This window comes from Prosopis cineraria, unplaced genomic scaffold (assembly GCF_029017545.1).
Source record: "Prosopis cineraria cultivar Desert tree isolate PC_DT_omini unplaced genomic scaffold, ASM2901754v1 PC3, whole genome shotgun sequence".
In the NCBI taxonomy this organism is placed as follows: Eukaryota; Viridiplantae; Streptophyta; class Magnoliopsida; order Fabales; family Fabaceae; genus Prosopis; species Prosopis cineraria.
In genome coordinates, this window is record NW_026555334.1 from 33,695,114 (window position 1) to 33,720,742 (window position 25,629).

Below are 25,629 nucleotides of genomic sequence, written 5' to 3' on the forward strand. Positions count from 1 at the left end.
ATATGCCCAGTCGCAGATTGCTGTGACGGTTAAAACCTATATAACTGCGTTTATTTTCCCCCAAGGTATATGGACAGTATAGTTGAGAAAATTTGTGCCCAATGTGAAAAGATATTTTATTTAATTACTGCGTGACGTCATTTAACCTACAGACATGCCTAATAGTTCCTTAAAAATAGCAGATATTATCAAATTTTAATATAAATGAGAGGAATTATTCTGATAGCAGCTTAGTTACGGCAGCAGTTATTGAGGCAATTTATTGGCCCTAAGCGATAATATTAGTATTCAAGTGGAATATTTTTTTTTTTTTGATATATTCTCGAATTTTGTCAATAACAACTAACAATGTATGGAGGGGCCGAAGGTCGGGACGAATAGGAACACACACACACACACACACACACACACACACACACTGCCACGTGTAGGAATAATTTAAACCAACCCAATATGTATTGAAAGAATATAAATAAAAATATGTATTGAAAGAATATAAATATAAATTATTATTTCATTTGAATTATTTCTTAATCGGGATATAATTGATATGATACTCTTAAAAATAATTAATAATTTTTTTTAGGATAACAATATAGGCGTTTGATGTGGATTATATACATATGATTTGGTCCCAATTTGTTGGGGGGCTAATACGTACACGCCAAGAAGATCGACCCTTTTGATTCGACCACAATGACTTGGAAGCACATTCCTATCGTCTTTTATTAACTTTATTTTCCATTTATAAAAGAGAAAAAGGCCCGCTAAAGCAAGGGTTGGAGAGTGAAACAAATATCCAGAATTCTCGAGGAATGAAATTGGAAGGTGCTCCTATAATGGATATATCAGGTGTAGTGGGAAATAATGCAGTGGTTGGAAAGTAAAAAAATCTTCACCCTGAATTTTTATGCAATGACGGATAAGAAATAGGTGTATACAAATGTTTACAATCATGTTTTATCCAAAATAAAAATTTATAAAAAATATGATATTTTTGATAAATTTATTATTACTAATTTAAACAATTCAATTTTATTTAAATGATTCAGTTTATATTAATTTTTAATTTCACTATTCAAATATACTTTGTAATTCAAATTTGATTTTTCTTCATATTTAAAATTTTTAACTTATGATTTTTTAAAAAATATTTTTTTTGAATAGTTATTTTTAATGTTATATTTATCCAAAATTAAAATTTTATAAGGATAATAAAAAATTTTAATATTGTTTATAAAGGTATATTTGAATACTCAATTTATTAAAAAATAAAAAATTAATATCACATTAAGCATCTAGATAAAATCTATATTATCTAAATAAGTGATTAATAGATTTATTAAAATATATATTTTTTATCACAGTTTAATTTTAGATAAAACATGGTTGTAAACCTTTTTATACACTTATTTTTTATTAGTTATTAGATAAAAATTCAAGGTGAGGATTTTTTTTTTTTTCAACCACTGCACCTCATCCGTATCCATAAAGTCACCACCAAATCTCTGAACGATCTCTTGATTGCTGGTGAAATTACAATTACTTGTTTTCACTTGTACCCAATTCTATATTCCATAGATATTCTCCCTTCGAATTCAAGACATCTAAAATATAAGAATCAAGACTGATGTGATGACACAAATGATCGAAACCCATCCCAATGCGGATAACATAATTGACCCTCCAAGTTATGCATGATCAGTACGCATTACGCAATTTTGGACCCAGCTTGAAAATAACATGGCGATAGTAGAGAAAAATACAGCGTAGTAGGATTGATAACGTTATGTGTATAATTTGATTTCCTCATCAAAGCAGTAACAGCAGAAATAAGATAAAAAAAATTGAAGTTCGACAAGAGAGGAGTATTAAGAATTAAGAAAAAATATATAATCACATGATTCGCATTGCACTGAAATTTAATTTAAGGAAACATATAGAGAAAAATATTTTTTTTGCTGACATTAATTCCTTTCCGTACAATGATACAATGCGCCTTTCTTCAATGATGATTTTCTTTTCAAAATTAACGTCCCAACCCTTGCCGTGGGAAAAAGGGCTAATATTCAGACTTTCTAAAATTACTAGAAGAGATATAAAGAAAAAAGGAATTTTTTTTTTTTTCCAGGGCGGCTGTTGGCTTTAAAAATTATCTAAGCAGCTACTTGCCATTAGAATTGGCATGCTTATGGAAAGGCCAGAAATTTACCAGGCGCTCGAGGACGCTCTTAGGAAAATAGGTAGGGAATTGCGCAGGTGTTTCTGGGGGAGGAAAGTCTTCTGCTGGCATAGCAAATGGACGAATCATCTTCTCCACTTTCTCTAACGACAGAAACGATCCTACTTTTGCAGCCTTTCAGGACCCATAATAGGTAAGGTGTGCTCTTGATGTAATGAAGCCGCCTCACTATCATTCTTCTGTCAAACACCAAAATTACACCCTTTGTTATATCAGCTCTTCTCTTCAAACGCAAGTTCGCATATTCCACACATCACGAAAACATTAATGAGATAAATAACTGTTCTCTTCGTACAAAAGCTTATAAGAAGTGATCCTATGTCAAAGCTTCTGGTCAAAATACTCCCATAAAAGCTTCAGCCAAATGGCACCACAACACAAGTATCCTGAAACCTAATGAACACTATTGCATACCGCGCAAACAATAAAGGTAAAACAGTAAAAACCAAAGGAACTTAAATCGTTCCTTCATAATTCATTCGTCTTTGGTAAACTATATTGACTGAGGATCTTTACCTCTAAGGGGGATAAATCAGCACCACGACTAAAGGTCAACTCTATGCGGAACCTTTTTGGATCGTCTAAAGCCACCTGCAGTTTTCGCAGTTAAAGGTTGAATAAAATAACAATCATAAACATGCAACCAACGTCTGCGTCTAACAAAACATCAAATTAAGCCTTGACAGTTATGACCATCATTGGAATTACGGGGCAACAATGATTCAAATTATCAAGCAATAGAATGTAGAGCATTGAGGAACTCTTTTTTTTTTTAGAGAATTATTTTAAGGTCTCACTCAACACAATTAATTACTCTCATGTTCATTGTCATTCTCATAAGTTCAGCTGTAAATGAAGTCGAGAGTAATTAATTATGTTAAGTGAAACTTGAATATAATTCTCCCTTTTTTCATTCTAACGGTAAAAAATAAGAAATACTGACAGGAAAATTTCTAAAATGACGCACCTCTATATTCTCAAACATTCTAAGCACAATGTAGCTCATATAGTCAAGCTCCCTTGTTTTATACAGGCGCTCTAGCGCATTATAGCAAACCAGACTATCTTCATCTTGAAGAGATTCATCCAAATTACAATAACGAATTACATTCATAAGAGAATGGATATGTGATTCCTGCAAATAAAAATAATCGTGGAAAAAAGTAAATGAATCGGAATAGAACAATTTTGTTCAAATAGGGGGAAAATTATACAATCATTGTCAGTTCGGATGCATGAATTTACAGAGATATTAACGGTTGAGCTCTACATATAATTTCATTATATAAAATTTGTTCCGATGTATCATTGTTTCTTTATGTTTTAATAGGATGTCATTTAAGAAATCAATACAAGATATAATATCATTTGACTTTATAATATCAAAACAAAATATTGAATTTATAACAGAAAGTAAACTTGACTAGCAAGTAATAATGGCAATGGCACAATTAAGAGACCAAGAAGGTCATTGACAAATCTCTAGCATCTATTAGAACCGTAAAATACGGAAGTGAAATTAAACAAAAGCAACATGGATAAATCTTGTCTAAAATAACAACTTTTTGATTGAAATTTATAATTGAAATCTTTTCATGTTGAGAAAATTCGAACATTAAATTTCTCTTCGATGGAAAATTAATTTGGACAAAAGGGGCATGCAACATAACTAAGCACATTCATTTCACCGTTTTAAATGAATCATATGGTACAAAACACTGGAAATCTTATCCATAGAAGATACAGGGTAAAAGTCCCTGCCATCATGAAGCAAAAATAATGCAATAAAGCACTCACTGATGTGAAGTACAGTCTTGTTCGCACATGACGCTCAGGTGTCTTCACATTTGCATACCTGATGGGAAATTAGATGGTTAAAACACAACATAATAGTAATGCAGAAGATCAAATTGTGTTCTGATACTCACTTTGGATCTAAACGATATTTTGTCTCTTTATCATCATCATCATCTTGATCCAAAGAAATATCACTAAAAGTGTTGGATCTTCTTGGTTCATCATTTTTATTTGAAAGTTTTGAATTGGACTCCATATCTTCCTGTTCTGTTTTTAAGGTCGACGAAACATGATCTTGGTTACTCTTTAACTCGGCAACACTAATGGCTTCCTCACGAGTATTCCTCAAGTCAATTAAAATTTTCCCCAGTAAACGACGTGCAATCTGAACCAAAACAACAGAAATGAGGGTTAACCCCCCCCCCACCGTTTTTTTTTTTTGGGGGGGGGGGTACAGTAACAAATAAACATATAGAGAAATGCATTTAATTGAGTATCAATAACCAAAGCAATATCCAGTTATGAAACTGAAGACAAAATGCTACATACGGGTCATTACATCGCATACAGTTTCAGACCTCACATTTCACAAGTACTTCTTTGGGGTTAAAACATAGTATTGGCTCAAATCAGAATCAATAATGAGGATTGACATCGCAATTATAAAAGTCGAAAGCATAATTTATGCAAGGACAGAATAAGAAAATGAATCAAATATTGATAACGTAAAGAGGCAATTTGTGATGTATCTTACAGCATGGCCATACCTTAGAGCCAATTTTTAACTTCTGCTTTGGGTTAATTCCATATTCATTTGGAATAACACCATCAGCGAGTGCCTGCAAATAAAATAACACCATCAGCGACACAATTTGTGAACGTCCATTTTTTTATAGCTGTTCGCTTTCTGCAAGGGACAACTTTCAAAAATGGCTTGATTAGTTGCACGCCCCCCACCCCCCAAAAATAAAAACAAAGAAAAGAATTAAAATAAATATTTAGCTGTAAACACAGTTCAGAATTTGCGGGGAATGGACTTGCAGAGATTGGTGCTCAGACTTGGAAGTTGAGCAAGAAGTACGTACTTCTGTTTTAGAAAGGATATGAGTGCAGTAGAAAAAATAAACAGACATTCACTTTCCAAATAAGAGAAGAAATTTGCAATCCACTAAATCCACTTTGAAAGCATTGAGATATCATGATGTACTTTTGTGTACCTGAGCGACTTTGAAAAGCTCATCCAGTCCTTCCAGATTAAGATGAGCATTGTGCAAGAGATCATACCTGTAGAGTATAAATGTAAGTCAAACTTATGATTTGTAGAAGAAAAATATAGAATTAGAGAAGTTTAAAACACCAAACTTATCTTCTAACACATAAAATTGTGGATTAGTTTAATCAGTACATAGTGTGATAGACAGTAAGAGACAAATAGAATAATTGAATATTTCCCCAAACTGTGCTCATTCCTTCACCGAACATTAAGATGACAAATGGTTACTTATTTCTATGGTCCCAAGGATTTTGATTTTGAAGGTTCTTAGAGGTCAATGTATGTGTTGAACCCTTAAGTGTCCTTTTCCCTTAGTTTATTCCACTTTGTCTTCTCTGACAAGCTTCGAGTGCATTCAATGCTTGCAGTAAATGCCAATAATGGGGATAAGATAGCTTGAGCAAAAGTATGCCGTGCTCTGAAAGAAGAGATGATCTGATCAAGCCACAACCAATACCATGGCCTCTCTATGCTCCATACATCTCAGCTAGTGTCTTGCAACGAGCAAGAGACAGGAGAACAAAGCATAAAGCACATAATCTTTCTTCTATGATTGACTAATTCAAACATGCAATGGATAAATTCTTAACGTTTTATATCTGAAGGTGAAGGGCATCGATAAAGAAGATACAGAAGCTAAATGAATTATCTTTGAAAATTTCACGGTAGTCCTGCCCGATCATTAAACCATCTAATGTTTCCAAGTACATATCTTTCAATCATTTCATTTGTAAAATCCTTCCAAGAGTGCATTAGTTATTTAGGGGATGAGCTGTGGAAAAACCTTAACAGAAGTTCTAGTTGAGCTTAGAAGCCTTAGTGCTAAAGCTGCTCTTATACTCTGATTTTCTGGTGTGAAAATCCCACCAAGTTCAAGAGAACTGGATGTGAAGTTCTAGTTGAGCTTAGAAACCTTAGTGCTAAAGCTGCTCCTATACTCTGAGGGTGTGAAAATCCCACCAAGTTCAAGAGAACTGGATGTCAGACAGGAGTTTAAATCAGGATAACTAGGATCTCTTCTCTATCCTCTACTTTCATTGTATCCATTTTTGTTTCATTCTAATTAACTTGAAAATCTAGTGGATTGAATGTCAGAACAATTCTGAGACCACAGGAAAAAAAAAATCTCAGATCAAGTCAGCTGTATCTTTGAGCATAGTTCATTTCCCCTTCATTATTCTAGTATCTAGTCGATTTAATCTTAGAACCAAAATCTCAGATTTAAGATAAATTTCCAGTCAACTTATCTGCTCATACACATTTTTATTAGTATCACGAGGTTTTAAGAATTAAAATTAAATCTAAGTTTGCATCAAAACCTGTTAATAACTTCCTAAAACATTATCGCAATGCTTTTTTGGTTCAGATTACATTCAGACAATGAGAAAATTCTAAGAGAATCCTGTTTCTTATGGGCTAGGAAAGAGTATATCAGCATAAAAGCTTAAACTTTTATGAGATACTTACTTGCATGAATCATAAACATCAGGAATTTGAGTGATATCAAAGCGGCTGCAAGAAAACACAACATCAGTGTGTCTGCAAATCCATTTTCCACAAGCAGAAAACAAAATTATAGAAGTGCAGTGGCAGCCCATAAAAATAATGTAACGCGCATGATCTCCTCTTCATGTTTTCGGAAAAATTAATGAAAAATATCATCATGAAATATTAATTACGAATTTAATAGAAATTCATGACACTTAACTCCTAATCAATGAACAGTATAACACTTGTTTTTTCTAGTTTAACTTCTTAAAAAAAATAAAACAAAGTATAGATAATAACATGAGGGAAAATTATTTTATGAAATGAATTCAGTAGCAGACATATTTAGTTTGAGAACAATTCCATTGAAGAAAGATACAATGATGTTCATATGAAAGCAAGGGGTATGTAATGAATTTTGAACCTACGAATAACTAGATTTTACAAACTCCAAGTGTGACATTTTCTGTTCATTTAAGTGATTTTGATGGAGCCCTCTATTCTAATAAGCTTTAAACAAGCATAAACCAGAAACTACACCAAAAATGGGGACTGAAAATTACTATTACCGAATAGCAAAGTTGGATTACAGCGAAATAAGGAACTGAAAATTACAACGTACTGAAACAGAAACAGCACAAAATACACTCCACCAAACAACAATCACAAAATATAAGTCACTCACTTACAAACATACACTAAGCAGAAGATAAAATGATGAAGAAAGATGACTTCCTCCACCCCTAACCTGGCATTCGAGAGGCCAGAGCTCTCCTTACCACTCTCAATATTCAAAATACTCCACACTTTTCTTCTACACGAACATATAGATTTAAAAAGCCAAAAAGTAGATTGCCTCTGCCAAAACACTAGCTTTACTCCCCTACTCTGATGTGTCAGCTGGTCTTTACTCATAGGATTTTCTCCTAAACCCATAGTACCATATTTTCTGCCCTTTGCCATTCTTTTTATATCTCCTTTTTGTGAGTTTTCATAGTGACAGGAGATGGGGTCTTATCATTTAAATTTTTGAATGCATTAGTAGCACTCCTTATCTTAGCTCTATAATAAGTAAAAAAATAAATAAATAAAGTAGAAGGAGAACAAAATTGAGTAAAAATATAGCTAATACATACTCCTTGCGTTCATTATACAAGTCTCTTTCAAGCTTTTTCCAGCGGGCATACATCAGAAGGAACCCCTCACTTCCACAGGGCAATCCAGCAGCTATGCGATCAATGTCAATATTTGTCTTGCCAAGTGCCTTTGCTTGGTCATAAGGAGGAATTACGTCATATGAGCTTGTTTCTGTAAGCTTCTCATCTTCATCCATGGCAAGTAGTCGTACTTGTTCAGTGACCTTCTTAGTTAATTTCACCTGAACAAGATATACATGGGAATTACAAAAGAATGATCATAATGATTACAAGTTATGCATGTCCCTACCCTGTTTCTAGAAATATTCACTAGAATAGATTAACATCTATGAACAGTGAAAACCTATACGCAATAATTTAGAAACAATGTTATCTAGAAAGATATCTCTTAGTAAATAATATTTCTAAAAGCTTGATATATGATAGATCACAATGATGTCGTACAATCCATACAACTAACCCCATCTAGTGGGATAAAGCTTGTTGTTGTTGCTGCTGTTGTTATCTAGAAAGATAATAGGCTCTAATCCTACATCCCATTGTTAAAGTCAATCTATCACTCTTGTCCAACAGATTCAATTGTCCCGTTCATCTGCCTCACTTTCAATAAAAATTTAATTTCCCATATTGTAATAACATATGCTATAAAAATTCTTGGGAAAATTCCATTTACAGTAACTGAAAAAAATAAAATAAAATCAATTTCTGTTCCTCAAAGTGGTTGTTTTGCATTCTATTCCTTGTGCTCGTTAATTCTTTTTTGTTTCCCTCAAGTGATTCCATTTTCATTTGTTTCTCTTGTTCTCATTTTACTTGATTCTCATTATTGTCATTTCATTTGGAATGGTGTAATCCATCTATTCATTATGCTGGTATGCGAAAGGGGACTTTAGAGAGTCTAACGTTGGTTAAAACAGGGAGTGCTTCACGAAAGTTTTTAGAATATCCTGCAGCCTTTCCAACTAAGCTTAAATTTTGATACAATTTACTGTTAACGCCAGCTTGTCAAAAAATAAAAACTAGCTGTAAATAACAGTAATTCAAATCATTTTGATGCTCCAGAGTATAAAATGCGCTGGGATTTATGCCTGAACTCAAAGTAATTATGTTGCCATAAATTGGAAAATAAACTTGTGAAGCTAGTCCAAGAAATGCAGGAGTAACTTGAGTGTCATTCTAATTTATTGATAATAAAGATAAAATCAAATTAAATAATAAAATCCTAACAAGGCAGAACCTGGAAGAACTAGAGTATATTCATTGATTCAGATAGTGCATTTTTGTGTCTGCCCTGATTCTCAGAACAAGAGGTCTAAACTACTATAATGCATTTCTATATTCCAAAATATTACCAGCTTGACGAGTAATTCTGATGCATTGGGCGGCAACCCTACTCCATCTTTCATCCAAGGAAATTCAGATGATCCATTGCTATGAGCCATCTTTGGACTACAGGTAATAATCTCATTTAACCGAGCCTACAAAGAATCCAACCAATACATAAAAGTAAAATAAATAAGTAGTACAGAAAATACTGTACCAGTGTCCTAAAAGCAAGAGAAAGAGCTTTTATGCATAGGAGAACAGGGTTATAATAATTAATAATTTGGACTTGCCATTCTGGACAGTGGATGGGGCCGTTCTTCTCAAGTTAATATGTTATTGAGTAACTTGAGGCAAAGAACCAATTTGTTGGATTAATTTACATAGTTGTTTTGTTCTCTTTATCCTAAAATTTTCTTTTATATGATAAAGGGACTTTAATTAAAGTTTGGTACTTTAGATACTAAAATTCCTATAATATAAAAGAACGAAAATTATAAACAGGTTACTGACCTTGGCTTCTTCCATTTCAATACTCGCATTGTCAAGTCCATCCAACATGGAGGAGTCTTTGCTAACAAGGGAGACCTTTAAGATAGGTACACATGTCAGTCAGAAAAGAAAAAAAAATCCAACCCAAAGAACAGGCCAAAATCTTCGGGAAAAGAACACAAACCAGGATTGGTGTTAGCTGCCCTTCTAAGTCAAGTAAACCTTTGGCAAATGCTGCTGCAGACATCTGTTAACAAAAGCATTTTTCAAGAAAGGACTAATTATACCAAATGGAGAGGAGAAATTAACTAAAGTCTAGTAGACATAGTTGTTAAAAATCCCACATTTTTATTTGCTACAACTTTAATTAAGATTCTGATTCTTTTAAGTCTTCATTTATTCAGATTTTCCAATACCTGCACTCGACCCTCATCAGAGCTGTAAATCTTAAGATCATGACGATATGTACTATGGAGTCGAAGAAGACCTGTACCTTCCCCTGCATTTTTTTAAAAGAACACAAGATGATAAGGCCTTTTCGTACAAAATAATGTTAGATATTATTGTAATTAGTCGGTTGAGTAATATCTGCAATTATCAGTTTGGTTATTTGCCTCCTGCCATTCAGTCTGACTCCAGCATAAATACCACTTGTAAACTCATTGCCTAATTATCATAAAAAATTCTTTTTGACATTCATTGTTATGGTATCAGGACTTGGTTCTCAATAACCTTGTTTTCTCATCTAGCCAATATTTCATGGCATTTTCATCCAGTTCCAGATCTGGGTTGCATTTTTTGCACCAGTCCAGATATGTCTGTGGCTGCTTCCTTTGCCATTTTGATTCTCATTCCTTCATCTTAAAACCGGAACCACCAAGAAACCATCTCAGACTTGCTTGATAGGTAAACCCATGTGACAAAGCCTATTCTGATAATCTTTCTATGCAATGAATCTCACATGCCTACTCATGGGTGTGCATAATGCCACCACTCCACCATGGTCAAGCCAAAATAAGTAGCTAGCCTCTTTTCTATATACCCCTGCCATGTTTGAGTTGTTTACTGCCCACCCAAACCACTGAATCGTCTGTGATCAAAGCTACCAATTATGTATTGCCATGATTGCTAAGTATTTAGGCTACCTACAGGTTGAGTGGAAAGAATTACTCGAAGAGGTCACAGCTGTTCATACTTTCTTAAATTGATTCATTTTCTTCGTATGAATCCTAAACCAGTGAACTAAACTTTGACGCCAGGGATGATGCAAATTCCATGATCACTTCACGGCTGTGGAATTCTGTGACACCTGAATTCTGTGTATATTTCTGAAATTGGCACAGAAGATCCAGGATGCTTCTCAAGAAACCTACTCAAAAATGCAAGATACAGCACGAATATCTGAGATCAATACCAAGATCTCTCCAACACTAAACAGGGAAGTATGTCTATTACGAATTACTAAATATTCTAATGCAATGAAAGGTTTATGGCAGGAAATCGACCATTACCACAGCACCAAGATGAAGCACAATTAGATACAGCTATTCCAAACCAATTTGCGAAGAACCAACAAATCCATAGCTATCTTTGTATTGAATATTGAGTATGATGCTGTAAGAGTTCACATATTGGAGAGGGAAGAATTACGCAGCCTAAACAAGACCATTGAATAATTTGGGTGGCTAGATCTAGTGCGGAAGCTGAGTTTAAAGCCATGATACTGGGGACCTATAAGCTAGTATCGATAAAAATAATCTTCAAAGATTTGGAGATCAAGTGGAAAAGTCTAATGAAACTTTACTATAACAAGTCAGCCATTGTGGAAAAGAATGATTGATTTCATTGATATTTCATTTGAACATGGTATGGGAATTTACAAAGAAAAAGAGATATCTACAATAAATGCAAAATATTCCCTATACAGTCAGCATCTAATCATGACCTTATCAGAAAAATAAATGCAATAAAATCTGATTTTTCACAGCTATCAACATTTTCCACAATAGAGTGAAACACATTCAAATGAAACGTATTAAAGTAAACCAGCACTTTATAAAAGAGAAACTAGCTGGTGCTCTAATTTGTACTTCATTCATAACTACATACAACTAACCAGCTTGAAGATGTACTCACTAAAGGATTGTCTAGTTTCAACATTCAAGACTCAGTCATGAATGTGGGAATGGAAAACATCCACTCACCAGCTTGAAGGGGGTATGCAATCATAGCAGAACGACACAGTTAACGGAAGGCAAGTATAGCCATTCAAAATAGGATACAAGGGACAATAACAGGTGTGTAACACAAATTAGTCAAGTTCAAGACCATTGTGTCTCCAGTCCTAAACCAGTTAGCATGTTGAATCCAAAATTCTCTGAAAGAAAACGATCCATACAATACAAGTATAAATGACCAATGGAATGGCCTAGAGTCTGCTGATTATATCATAATTATGCACTTTTACTTTTATAGCTACAAGAAAAAAAAGCATAAACTCCAGAAATACATTGCTGAGAAGGATGTTCCAAGAAATAAAATAATATAGGCCTGAAAAGAAATGGAGTACTAGGTTGACAAGTAATTCAGTATGAGATGAAAAAAGAATGCAGGAAGTAACTGCAATTTTGGATCTAGGATTTGTACACGGGAGTTTGGGGCAATATATGGTTTATAATCAGTAGATTAGGATTTTCTTGACGGTTTTTAGGCCCAGGGATATGCTATGACAAGCAGAATTATACAATGATTCCACTGGTTGTTCAGTTGAGTTCCAAGTTTTAGTTCGGTTGAAGTTTGTTTTGGGTGTCTATATATAGCCCTGCAGTAAGGGGCGGTGATCATTCTTCTATTATGATACTGAATTAAGAAAGTTAGTTATTGTGAATGCTTTTCATTAGTGATTAGAATTTGGAGTACATTGGCTTCTCTTCACATATAGCATCATTGAATTCTATGAAGCAAGAGATTCAAATAACCTGGATACATATTATTCCGGAAAAATCTTCCCAGTTCTTCAGCCTGCAAAGGGAAAATAATAATTAAAGCAATTGCCATTGAACATCATAAATTCATGTTTAACCCCAACAATAATGGAACAATAGGAGTATAGCCAAATTCAAACTCAGCAAAAAAAAAAAAATGATATTTTTGTAGTGAACCTGCTTTCTGCCAGCATGTGTAAGAACACCGCCATATTTAAGAACCATTAAAGCTTCAACAGGTCGTTCTTCTTCACCTTCACCATTGCTTTTTGAAACTTTGATCCACTTTAGTGGCTTTAGTTGAACCTTCCTATATATGCCAGAGAAATGTCCCCCCTGATATCATTGAGAAAATAAGAGAAAGTTAAACGTTGAACAAGAGGCGAGAACCTGGACTGCAGTTATGCAGGATATGGAAATTATATGTAGAAGTGTATCTTCCTCTTAGCATTAGCAATATGCATGCCATCTTGTGATGGAGACTTGGTAGTATAGGACACCAAGTCCCACATTGAGTAGCATAGAATGTTTAATATAGTATTTAAGTGGGTTGGTTCTCACATCTTAACGGCTAGCTTTTGGTAGGGCTCCCCATCCCACTTAGGTATCCATCAATTGGTATCAAAGCCAAGTTGTTGGCAGTTCCAGAGAGGGCTACACTTGAAGGGTTCTAAACAGCAAGAAGCTGAGTAAAGTGCCATGGAATGTAGCCGCCAATACATTGGCTTTCCATGAGGGCCAATTATTAGAGACTTGGTAGTATGAGACACTAGGTCCCACATTGAGTCGTATGGGATACATAATGAGATATTCAAATGCGTTGGTTCTCCTACCTCAACAATTGACTTTTGGAGTAAGGTTCCCTATGCGACTTAGGTACCCAGGCTTATGTGTAATCTTGGCATCATACAGTTTAAATTCAAGGTCAATCAAAGAGATACATCAATGCAGTCAATTTTGCAGGATGACTGAATTTTTTGCCCCGTAGCAAGGCTTGTAATAGGAAAAAAAATAACATTGGGAAAAAACACTGTCAAGATAATTAATAACCTCCTCAAGAACTGCTTTAACTTGGCGAAGCTTTTCAGCATGTTCAACATCTTCAGCCTCACTATCACTTTCACGATCTGGTCTATAAAATGCATATAACTGTGATTAATCCAAAACTCTTGCTTATTAAAATATAGATTGATTAAAAGAGAAACAGCTTCTATTAATTATAAACAGAAATGAAAGAAGCATATATCAGCGAGAGTTTCAAACTTTAACGTTGATTATTTGATAAGATACAAGATCTCTCAAGCAAAATACTAAAAAGAAAACAAGGATGAGATATCCATAGACAAGGGAACAGAAATAAGTAAAGAAATACTCACAAGGCATGCATAAGATATATATATATATATATATATGATCAGTCAGCATGTCAAAAGGGCCAATAAATACAGTTGAAAGTATATGAATATAAGGTATTCCGCAGTGAAAAATTGTAATTTCTGTTTTTTCTTGTTTTAATTATCTTCTGATGATATTTTTTTAAGAGTATCAATCGTAAAAATGATAGAAAGTTGGGGAAAACATCTTATTCAGGGACAGGATTAAGAGGAGTAAAAGCAGCAATAACAAAGAACCTTGAGGAGTAAAAATTTATGCCGCAATCTTCTTAAATTTAGTTGAGCTTAGAGGTGGAATGGAAAGTGAGAAGTTGTCATATATTGTGACAATAATGCAGCATACTCAATAATGAAGTTTATTTTGGTCATATACCTAGTTCGAGGCACTAGCATTCGAGTGGCATCTAACAGATCTTGCAGCTGGATTGCACTTTTAAGTTTTGTCTGCAAATAATGGAATATTGGATCAAGAATGAAGCATCAATAAATCCAGTCACTTAAGAATATTACGGAAACACCAGAAGAAAAAAGTGGTACCTCTGATCTAGGTCGTCCTCCATTGTATTTCAACATTATGTTTAGCAGCTTTTCCTCGGTAACTTTCAGCTTCACCTTCTGCTTAGCAGTTCTATCACCACTGCCAAAACAAAAAAGTGAACAATAAAGAGCATGGAATTTAACTAATATAACCAATCCAAGGTAAAAACGGAAAAGAAACATACTGACGAATAACAGCAATTACACAACGCAGTTCTTCTGATTGTCCAAAAGTTCCTATGATACCACTACCCTGACGAGTTAATCCCTCAGAAGGTTGAACTGGTTCATTCAGTTTCCATGGCAAAGTTGGTGGAATTGCTGATGAAAGATGAGGTGCTTTTGCATCTAGGAAAATCTTCCGCAGCACACATGCAGCATCATCATAGTACCTTCAATAGCAGCAATGGAAACAAAATTGTAAGATTCATCGAGGTAAAAGGAGGGAAAGCAAGCATTCATTAGAACATATGCAAATAGCGAGTATTTTTCAAACAAGTTGAAAATTTCTCATAAATTGGATTTGTTTCATCAAATTTTCTCCCTAACAGTATTACACATTTAAGGATTTCAAATTTCTGTCTTAAACAGTTTTCTCCTTCTTTTAAGATTAAAATTTGTTATTATCACAACGCAGGCTAACAAATTAAGAATGTTTTTTTGCTTGAATAACTATTTTCCAGTCATATTGTAATGGGGCATCTAAATACTGTAGATAACATGTAGCTTAAGCTAAAAGTAACACATCAACTTCGTCTATACATAAATTTGGCTGAAATAGAAAAACTATAAGCTAAAGGAACCAATGATTCTATTTACCTATTAAACTTCTTGGTCATTCTTTTCACATGAACTTACTGGATGTAATTGATCTTTAAAATTCGAATTGATAAAACATTTTACTTTCCTCAATTTTGAAATACACAGTACTTTAACATTTGGTTGCAATACATAAGCGTCCTCTTGATCAAAATATTATTCATCTGAAAGCATTCTAAATGAACTGCTGGGTAACATCCAATTCAGTATATTATTCAATTTTGGACATATCAGTTGCAAAGGTTTTGGACGAGAGATTGACCGTGCACATACTTGTTATAAAGGCAACTACTAGAAAGTGAATAAGTAGTGGTCCAGATTGGATCACATAGCAAGTCCATAGAATTTAAGGCCCGAAAGATATTAACTAAAATGGTTAAAAAGTCATCATTTATGAAACACTAAAATTTTCAAGCAGCAAAGAAACTCTCCTAATAAACCACAAATAAAAATTCCAGGGAAAATAACTTAATCTCAAGATATTCAATTATATAGAAGCAAAGGTAATCACCATAAATGTATTTTCAACTATGCTTCCAATATCAAAAGTTCAAAACAATGTAATTACAGAAAGTTACTTGTGTGAGTTCTTAACAAAACTCCATCCATTCACATCACATACATATGAGCGTCCCTCACATCTCAAGAGATCAAACCCACAAACCTGCAAGCAATAAGAAAAACTTATGGTCGGACATGAAGTATAAGACACAAAACTATCATGATGATAATTCTTCGTTGGGACCGATTTAATTGAACAACATTACATACAAACTGAATTATTCTCTGAAAGAATAGGTTACCAAGATACAACACATCCAATTAAATCTACTGCAATAATCACTAGTTCATTTTAAATAAATAAGATATTTCATGATAGGACTTGTTAAGATAGATAGGTCACAGCTAAAAACATTTTGAACGTAATCTAAGCCAGTGATGAAAATTCAGTAAGAAGGCAAAAATGCAAGAGCATGATAAAAGAGCTCGCAGAAGTTGGGCTAAAACCTCCTTTCAGGTAAAAAGAAAAATTTATATGACCATTGGAAAGATTCAACAGAAGTTCAATTAACTATAGGATTACTAGTCAATCTAAAAGTCTAGAGAGAATAAATCTAACAGGATAAGAAGACGTCAGTTTAAACAAACATTTATGTAGTAATCACATGTAAGAAGAAATAAGGAATCTTTGTATGACAAGGAGTCACCACATGCACACAACTTACCGCTTGCTGGAATGCAACGCAAACCTCTCTTGCCATTTGCTTTTCAGCAGGTGTCAATAATACAGGATACCTAACCTGCCAAAAAAAAATTACAGACATGCTTCAACAAGAAATTTCAATCTATATTTCAAGCCACCAATCCATGCTTGCATTGGAATGGAATGGCATATGCTTTCTTTATCTGTCAGCCAACCCAAAATATGTATATATATATACACTTTTTCAACAAAATGCTTTAGAGTTGCAAAACATTAACCATGAGGATAAGACTGTAAATGACAAGCTGACATCTTACAGAATAATTCTGACCCTGGACTAAGCATTGACAGCTAATCCACATAATTACTGTCTAGTAATACCAAATGGAGCAAAGACCAAGCAAAAATAAAAATACGCAGGTCATAAATAAATTCAAGGGAGAAGAGGCTAGAATATTTGGCATGCTACTTACTTCCTTCCCATCATGATTTCTCATAACAACACCATCAACAACAGGAGATTTCCTTGCCTCAGCATGAGCATATTCTGGGCCTACTGTATACACCTATAATTATTTAAAAATTAAAATCATGTCTAAATAAATATTAAAAAATATTCCAAATGACATAAGTGATATAAACTTTTTTAGGCAGAAAAAGCAACATAAACCTCAAGGTGCCAAACCTTAACATCTGTCCCTCCAGTAGGCATAAACTCCTCGTAGATGTAGGAGCCTTCACGCCTCACTCTTCTCACCTCTGGATGGAATTCACTGGATCGGTTGCCAATCTAATATTGTATATTTGAATAAAGAAAGTTGCTCGTAAGACTTGAGGAAAAATGACAGGAAATGCAGAAAGTACCAAAAGGCATGTCAACGAGCCAACTCCTCCAAATACTTAAGCTGTTAGGAGAAAGCAGAGGAATGGTTTTGATTCATTTCTCTCAAAAAACATATATAGTCGCTGACAATCCAACTAAAAGTCTACAACATTTTATATATTCATTCAAGACGAAAAAACTATATATACCTACCTAACATATGTGCTTAAAAATAAAAGTATTCAGTTCACAGGCACTTGAACAAATAGAAAACAATGCTTTTATAATTCATACTACAGAATCCAGATAAAACATCCCAACACCAACAGTTTCAATGACCTTAGGGAATTTAGATGCTCTCCACATCCTTCAATGTTACAAAAACAATAAGCCTTCTAAATTAAGGAGCCTATAATATCATTCCAGAGCTCACCTTCCTAAACAATTCCTTCATACCTCCACCTGCTGAACTGGGATAGTATATCATTATACTATGGTTATCACCTTAAAAAAGCAGAAAGATTAGAGTTAATACCACTTTTGAGAATATGTATTTGCACATTGGTATAAATCTAGCATAAGATCACTATTTGCGTTCAGAAGCTTCTTAGAAACAGATCAATGATGACTAAATATTTGACATAGCATCCTGCATATTATTCAATAATGATTGCTGGATAAGAGCATCTTGGGGGAAAAAAAATCAATACATCTATGTTACAATATAAAAATATAAAGAGGGAGGGAGGCTGTAGAAATAAATAATATGTACAGTCTTTAATTTTACAAATATGAAAACCAATGGCATCCAAAACCCATCCAGTTAACAATATTAAAACAAAGGCAGAGTTCAGAGAACATAGACCATTGGACATGTCATGTTGGCAAAATAAAATTTAGCTAAGCATAAATACTCTTATGGTGGCATGTAACTATTGAACACATGCAGAAGAAAATAAACAATGAACAATATTTGCCGATCTATTTTGGATGCTAGGCATGTAACCAACTGCATCAGGATATAGAATTTTTCAAGAAGACAATCATGATGAGATCATATATTCTGGATGCATTTGGGTTTTAAACACAGAAAAACACACTTGGGAATAATGAATTGGTTTATTCAAGTCAACAAGAATTTAAGTTGGACAGTCAAACTCCTACAATGTGCTTAGCAGTTAGCATGCCAAAATGAAGACTTCCATTTTTTGTACAAGCTACTTTATGTTAGCATGTAAAAATTAAGGGTTCAATTTTTCTACATTAGTTGTGGTGTCTAATGCATTTAACAAGTAACTTCTTTTCATATCATCTGTTGATAGACACTTCATAAAAAAGTGTTTTGAATCTTTTGATGTTACTCTTATTGACTAGATTCCAGCCAATATCAGATAGTGTTTTACTTTTAATTTACAAGGGTTAAAAAACTAATCAAAATGTTATTTGTAATCAATCACAATTCTTCATTTCTATTTTGATTTTATATGAAACTTTGGTTTTTGAACTTAAATATCCATAAAAACATTACACGGAAATAAGTAACTTAAGAATGTTGACAGTATAAATTTAAATTTTGTCAATATTAAATTATTAGATTTAGTCACAAGTCTAACTGCTTTGATTTTGTCAATGTAGCAAGCAACAAGCCAAAGAAATACTTAATTCGACAAAATATTGATCCACAACATCTGGTTGATTTTCCTAATTTCAAGAAACGTCTATCACTACGAACAAGAAAGAATGACAGCAATTATTAGTTGTGACCCGAAGACTGTAGCTGTATCATTGTGTTTCTACGTCTTGCATATTTGACAGAAAGACCACACAGATATTTATGCCAAATACCTAATATATTGTGTGTAGGACGTCCTTGTTAGCTAACTGGAAGTGACTGCTTGCAATTTATCCATTCCCAATTATTTGTATACGGATATGACAAAGTATGCATACGGTTTCTCCATATTGGGAGTGCACTGTAATATTTATACATGGAACTCCCCCCAAAAAACTGCGTTTTACTGCCATGAAAATGGCTTTTTTTGGGGGGGGGGGGTGGAGGAACACTCCCCCAAATACACACACAGGTTAATTGAGTTATCTCATTGGAAATCACATTTAACATGGATTATCCTCCAGCTTTAATGCCTTTATCCGTTTACTCTTTTTGAGGCTTCAATTCCATTACTTGTATCCTTATTTTCTTTATAGGATCAATATTTTATTAGGTTTGTTATGTGATCGTAATCAAATCTTAATTAAGTTTTTTAGTATGCTTTAGTTCCTTGTTTTTCCTTCTCTAAAAGGAGCGAAGTTGCCCAATACTCCACTCCTCTCCACATATTGGCCCTCTGCTGCTACTTGAAAATTGAGAGGATCTTGACATTAATCTATAGATTACTTCACTTTTACATGCCTTTTTTTCCTCATTGTCTTGTGTTTTGAGAAGAAGGAGAAGAAAAGAAAAAAGAGTTGCCCTCAAAGCTCATTCGCATGTATAAGCATCCGGACAAAAGTCAATCATATCTATTAGTTGTTTTTGTGAAGCATACTTTTCAACGAAACATGCGCATTTGCTTTCAAAAGTTCAATGACATCTTACACTGACAAGCTTAATTTATTGACCTAAATCTCAACAACTAGCAACAAGAAAGAGTTTCACCCTTAAATACAAGAAACAAACTCACCATCAACAGGCTTTTCCACAAATGGCTTCCAAAATCTTGCACCATTAACCTCAACAAAATCTTCTTCCTCAATAAAATAATCCAGCTCTTGAAATGGGAATTCTCTATTTACAAGGGCATATCTTGGAACAGGGATTCCAAACAATTTGAGATGCTTGCACCCCAAAATTGAATATCAGTAAAATCATGATATATCAGAAAACTAACATTGAGCGTTGGCAGTAATTAAGTATAAATAGAAGTATGATCGTCAGTTTAGTTACAAGAGAGTTGAGCAGAGAGCAGATATTCAAACAAACTGTTAGGCGCAAGTAATTTTCTTTTTCTCATTGTAACATTGGCAGTAATTAAGTATAAATAGAAGTATGATCGTCAGTTTAGTTAAGAGAGTTGAGCAGAGAGCAGATATTCAAACAAACTGTTAGGCAAAAGTAATTTTCTTTTTCTTATTGTAAACACTTGAACATAAGAACAGCTAAATTAGGGTTATTCATGGCTTGAGCAGGAATTCAGATGAATCACGCAGCATCAGGTCAGGCCTTAATTTCAAATTCAACAGGCCTCTGTAGAAAGAGTATAAAATAAGCCCTGTCTATCTCTTAATATGTATAGAGATGAGCACACCCCATTAATTCAAGGCACAAAACAAAATTAGAAATGAACAAACCCCATTATACAGATTCAACAAGACAATCAAATATGTATATAGCCATAGCTATGCTCTATTTTTCTCTCATCAAAACTGTATGAACCAGAATTATCCTACTATACAGCGTGAAGCACCAGCCAACTCTACTACAAAGCTTAAACTATCAAGTGAAGGTCCATAAATTATTATAACTTTATGCCACTCATAGTCTTCTGCGTTTGAAATTTGGACAAAGTAAAAGCTCATAATATCTTGCGCGGAAACTTAATTTTAAGCAAGTAGGGAACAGAAAGACAATCTAATGAGTGTTCAGTCATAAATAATTTATGTAATCTATAATAGATATGTCAACAAAGGAGAAGCTTGAGAAACAGAACTGAACCACAGAAGAGAGCAACTTATCCCACTTACCTGATAAACCTTACGTCGGTCATGAAGAAGGTGCTGAGGTTCCAGCTCATTTACTAAAAATGGCCTGGATCACAGTTCGTAAGAATTTTCAGATCTATAAACCTTTTCAAGTAAACATTTGAAAATGCAAATACAATATAATCATTACAAGATAACATGGTTATAAAAAATTAAAAAAAAAAGATTAGAAAATGAATTATTTGTATCCAATATATACATCCAGTGTCAACAATGTGCAAAGACTAAAATTTAGAAGGAAACAGAAAGGCAAATTTACAGAGAAATTGACCAAAACACGTCACTTTTTGGCCCAAAAAAACAGTCAAACTAATAACGGTAAAAACTAATGATTAATGCAGAAACCCCCACATTCTGGCACTTCCTTGATCAAGAAAAATTGATAAATTTGTCATATTCTTGCGCACAAACTTTAAGAAAACACAGCCGAAAAGACAAAAGAAAGTCGAACCAACAGTAACTGATTGATAATAACCAATGGAGAATTCACAATCTTCCTAGCAGTCAGAGTCTAGCTTCTATAACAATCACTTTCACTTATCTGCAAGAAGTGCAGCCTAAAAAAGGTTATTTCACATAATTGAATCTGCATGGAAACCAGAAACCAGACCTCATGCTTCAACCTACAGGAAGAATTTTATTGACGGAGAAACTGCCTATCTGTTCACAATGTTGACAGACTATCCCAAACGCACTATATTTTCAATAGAACAGAGAACGAAATATCTAGCAGAAGCATCCGAAGAAAAACCTAAATACATTCCAAGTGTTTAACATTAATATCCCCCAGAATAAGATGCCTTAGCTTTTCTAATATCCAATATCATGCATCAAGGGATTCTATCTTCATTAACATAAAGGACATTCTTCTAAACCACTGCAAATATTTCTAAAAGTGATTCCTTCGCAAGATAAGAGAAAGCAGGGACAGAAATATGAAACTCATAGCACAGCTGAACTCATTGCGCCTTGTCTTTGTAGAAATAGCTACAAAAGACCTGACCGCTATCAAGTCACTTATCGCCACAGTTTACTGTTCAAATTCCATTAATACAATCAGTCATCATCATGTCACAATTGTTAAGAAAGGCTTCCCTCTAGAAGGTCAAGGAAATAGCATACAAGTAAGCACAGTCAATGTTATATTTTATCATATCAAGTGTAATGGACAATGGACATGAAAGTTCTCCAGCTAATCTTAAAGTCACACAATCTCAATAGAGTTTACGCTTTAAAGGGAATATTAACTGCTAAAACTATGTGACTAGTAAAATATAATTGGTAACTGTAAAAGCTTACTTCCTTAAAGCAGCATATGCCTCAGCCTTTTCAAGGGGATATCCAGAGGAATGGAAAGCAATCAGACAATCGCATACTGGCCAGCTGAAATAAACAAAAATTCAAACCTATAGCACCCAAGCAATGCAGCTCTAGACGCCTAGAGACTTTACAATAATGACATTTTCAGCTACAATTCTCATGTTCCAAATTTTATATATCACAACCCCCTCCCCCACAATACACAGTTCATCATCCAAATTATAAGAACAGCATACAAGAAAGAGGACCGAGAAATTTAAGCAGAAGCCGTAACGTGACATCAGCTCTAACTAGCTAATACTTCATATCGGAATTCGAAGAATTATGCCAGGCCTGATGAGTTTATGCTCCATAAAGCAGAAGGATCACAAATTCTGTTTGCTGATTGAGGAATAAGTATCCCCTCCTTTCAATCCATTGGTCTAGAAAGAGATGTAAACCAGAAATAACAATGTTCACAGCTATTAGAATAAAAAACGCAAAACAAGTACCAAATTAAATGCACGTTGAAGTTATACAACCAAAATTGTACGGCAAGATTTACAGTTCAAGAAGTTCCAGCCCATTAAATTAATCATACCTCTCTATCGGATCTTCCAGGATGACCTTATCTCCAAAATATGTGATCTACAAAATATAAAGGCAGAAACAAAGGCGACACCATTATGATTAAAAAGAACTAATAAATAGGACGAGCTCTGCCGGGAAAAAACAAAATACGAGATGAAACATGCAAATTCTACAACCGGAAAAATAAAAAATAATCAGCATCGGCTGCATTTTTAATGCATTTAGCAAAACCAAAAAGGGAAAAGAAAAAAAGAAAAATCAGTTCCTTTTTTTTAGCATACTGAAGTACAAGTTATATTCAAATCAATAGCTACATTCATAACTCAGCACATTTACTACAGACAACCTCAAATTCACCAAATGCTTGCAACCTCTCGAGAATCTGCCCCATGGGCGCCGAGAAAGCCTGAAATAAAAAATAGGCTCATCAATGAAGACCGGAGCATAACCACAGAATTACATGATTTCCAGCTCAAGGCGAGTCTCTGTTTTCGAAACACGAGAAAACAGGAGTGAACGCAGAGAGATAACCTCGGGGCCATATTTCACCTTCTTTTCCATTACGCAGACTCCAACAGTTATCTTCCTCCCAGAACCTGCCATCTCTCGCTTCTCCCCCATCCCGCTCACAGACTCCTTTTAACTCCACTCCAAACGCCGAACTCTCTAATCCAGCGGCCAAAACGCAAACACGTATAACTCACCACCGGCAAGCCGTCGTAACAGCCAAACCTCTAGGCATTCCAGAAGAGAAATGCACCCATACGTAGGGAGAGATAAGTCTAGAAGAAGCAAGAAAACCTGCAAATATAGCGAATCTGAAAAGGAAAACAAGGCCAAATATTGCTAGCCGCCGACTCAAATAGACATGCTAGAGCATGGAATTGGAAAGAGAACGAAAAGTGCTCATAAAGCAAGTAACGGCACAACTCACGCCTCGTGGATAACAGCCACTGAGACGTGTAGTGATACGATAATTTAAAAGAAAAAACAATTTTCATGTGCATGCGGCTCGTTTGGAAATTCGTTGTGATTCTAGAATATACAGTTGAGAAGAACGTGGTAAACTTTTGGCTAAAATGAGAGGCGGCAAAAGTTTTTTTTTTTTTTTTTAAATCAAAAGTTCGGATTCCTCAATCCGTATCCGGATAATCCAACTTTGACTTGTTATTTAGCTGTCTCTGTCACTTTCTCGAAGTGAAAATGCAAGAACGGAATGCACAGGGTAATGGTCAATTTGGGTATCCTGATGACCTAAACATTTGTTATTAAGCCAATTGCTATTAGACTAATTAGAAAAGGCATAATGTGAATGTGATATGTTAGACCCTTTCAGATTTGATCATTGTGCCAAATCTAAGTGAGACAAAATTTACACGCAATTAACTAATTATTTAGGTTCGAGGTTGTTATACACAAATAGCCTTCCTGCGCTCTTAATTATTATTTTTTAGTAGTAAATAGTAATATGTTGCTGGTTAACTCCACGATCTCTGTTTGGACTAGTTAATATAGATTATTAATATTTAATATTACTTAATGTAGTTAATTAGTAACAGAATCTTGGAGGCTATTATATTTCATAAAAACATAAATGTGCGTGATAAAAAAATTATTTCCCTCTAATGGGGTGGTGGGAAAGTCACATCATTTTTTCCCACAGTTTTGAGTATTGATTATTGAAAAACCAGAAACGAGACTGACTAACTATTTGTTAGCGTAATATACTGATCAAGAACAACGTGAATTCTTACTTATTGACCATTCCACCGAATTACGTTTGTGGGTAATAATGCTCCCTGGAACCTTTTTGACCACATAAATAGTTTTATAGATGGTAAAGGAAAAAGTCCGAAAGAAAAAAATTCTCATTTAAAGCCGTGCATGGTAGGTCAAAAATGATGAAAAATTATTAGGCACACAGCATGGCCCCAAAGTCAACTTCAAAACTCTGGAAAATTTTGAGAAATGATTAGTATATTATTTATAAATTATATGATTAATGATGATCTGTATAAAATAGTTGCCTGAGATTTGGCAGAAGAATTATACCGGTTATGATTTATAAATATTGTAATTTATTATTACAAATTCTATCAATATTAGCAAACACTCGCTTCACATATTACTATAATTTTTGTTCTTCATACAAAATATTTATACATTATTATTGAAAACTATAGGGTAAAAATACAAAAATTAAGAATAAGTTTTTAACGACTTCATCAATGAATAATATACCTAGAAAGAGTATAAAAAATTTATTTAGCGCACCAAATACAAATGAATAAAAAATATATAAAGAAAATGTCACTTCTATATTCTTATTTTAAATGTGATAATGTGTTTTTGGCCAAAATAAATGCGATAATGTTGAATAATAAGAAAAGGCATAATGCATACAACATATGTGAAATGCGCCCATGCAGAAGGTTAAATAAGAA

At 34.0% G+C, this 25,629-nt stretch overlaps 1 protein-coding gene across 1 annotated transcript; it reads right to left on the bottom strand.

Moving 5' to 3' along the window:
- Window positions 1-1,969: 1,969 nt before the first annotated feature.
- On the bottom strand, window positions 1,970-24,131 carry LOC129304792 (inositol hexakisphosphate and diphosphoinositol-pentakisphosphate kinase VIP1-like). The gene is given in 31 exon segments (XM_054944587.1): window positions 1,970-2,349; window positions 2,352-2,421; window positions 2,759-2,833; window positions 3,210-3,377; window positions 4,040-4,097; window positions 4,171-4,424; window positions 4,807-4,878; window positions 5,257-5,323; window positions 6,780-6,824; window positions 7,937-8,178; window positions 9,310-9,435; window positions 9,794-9,868; window positions 9,957-10,019; window positions 10,189-10,271; window positions 12,751-12,793; window positions 12,934-13,092; window positions 13,807-13,888; window positions 14,524-14,594; window positions 14,688-14,787; window positions 14,873-15,079; window positions 16,085-16,170; window positions 16,733-16,807; window positions 17,184-17,276; window positions 17,396-17,500; window positions 17,967-18,037; window positions 20,218-20,371; window positions 21,278-21,341; window positions 22,595-22,678; window positions 23,196-23,242; window positions 23,532-23,591; window positions 23,717-24,131. Coding segments are annotated over 31 exon segments (3,174 nt in total). The 5' UTR covers window positions 23,807-24,131; the 3' UTR covers window positions 1,970-2,164.
- Between the last annotated feature and the right edge of the window lie 1,498 nt (window positions 24,132-25,629).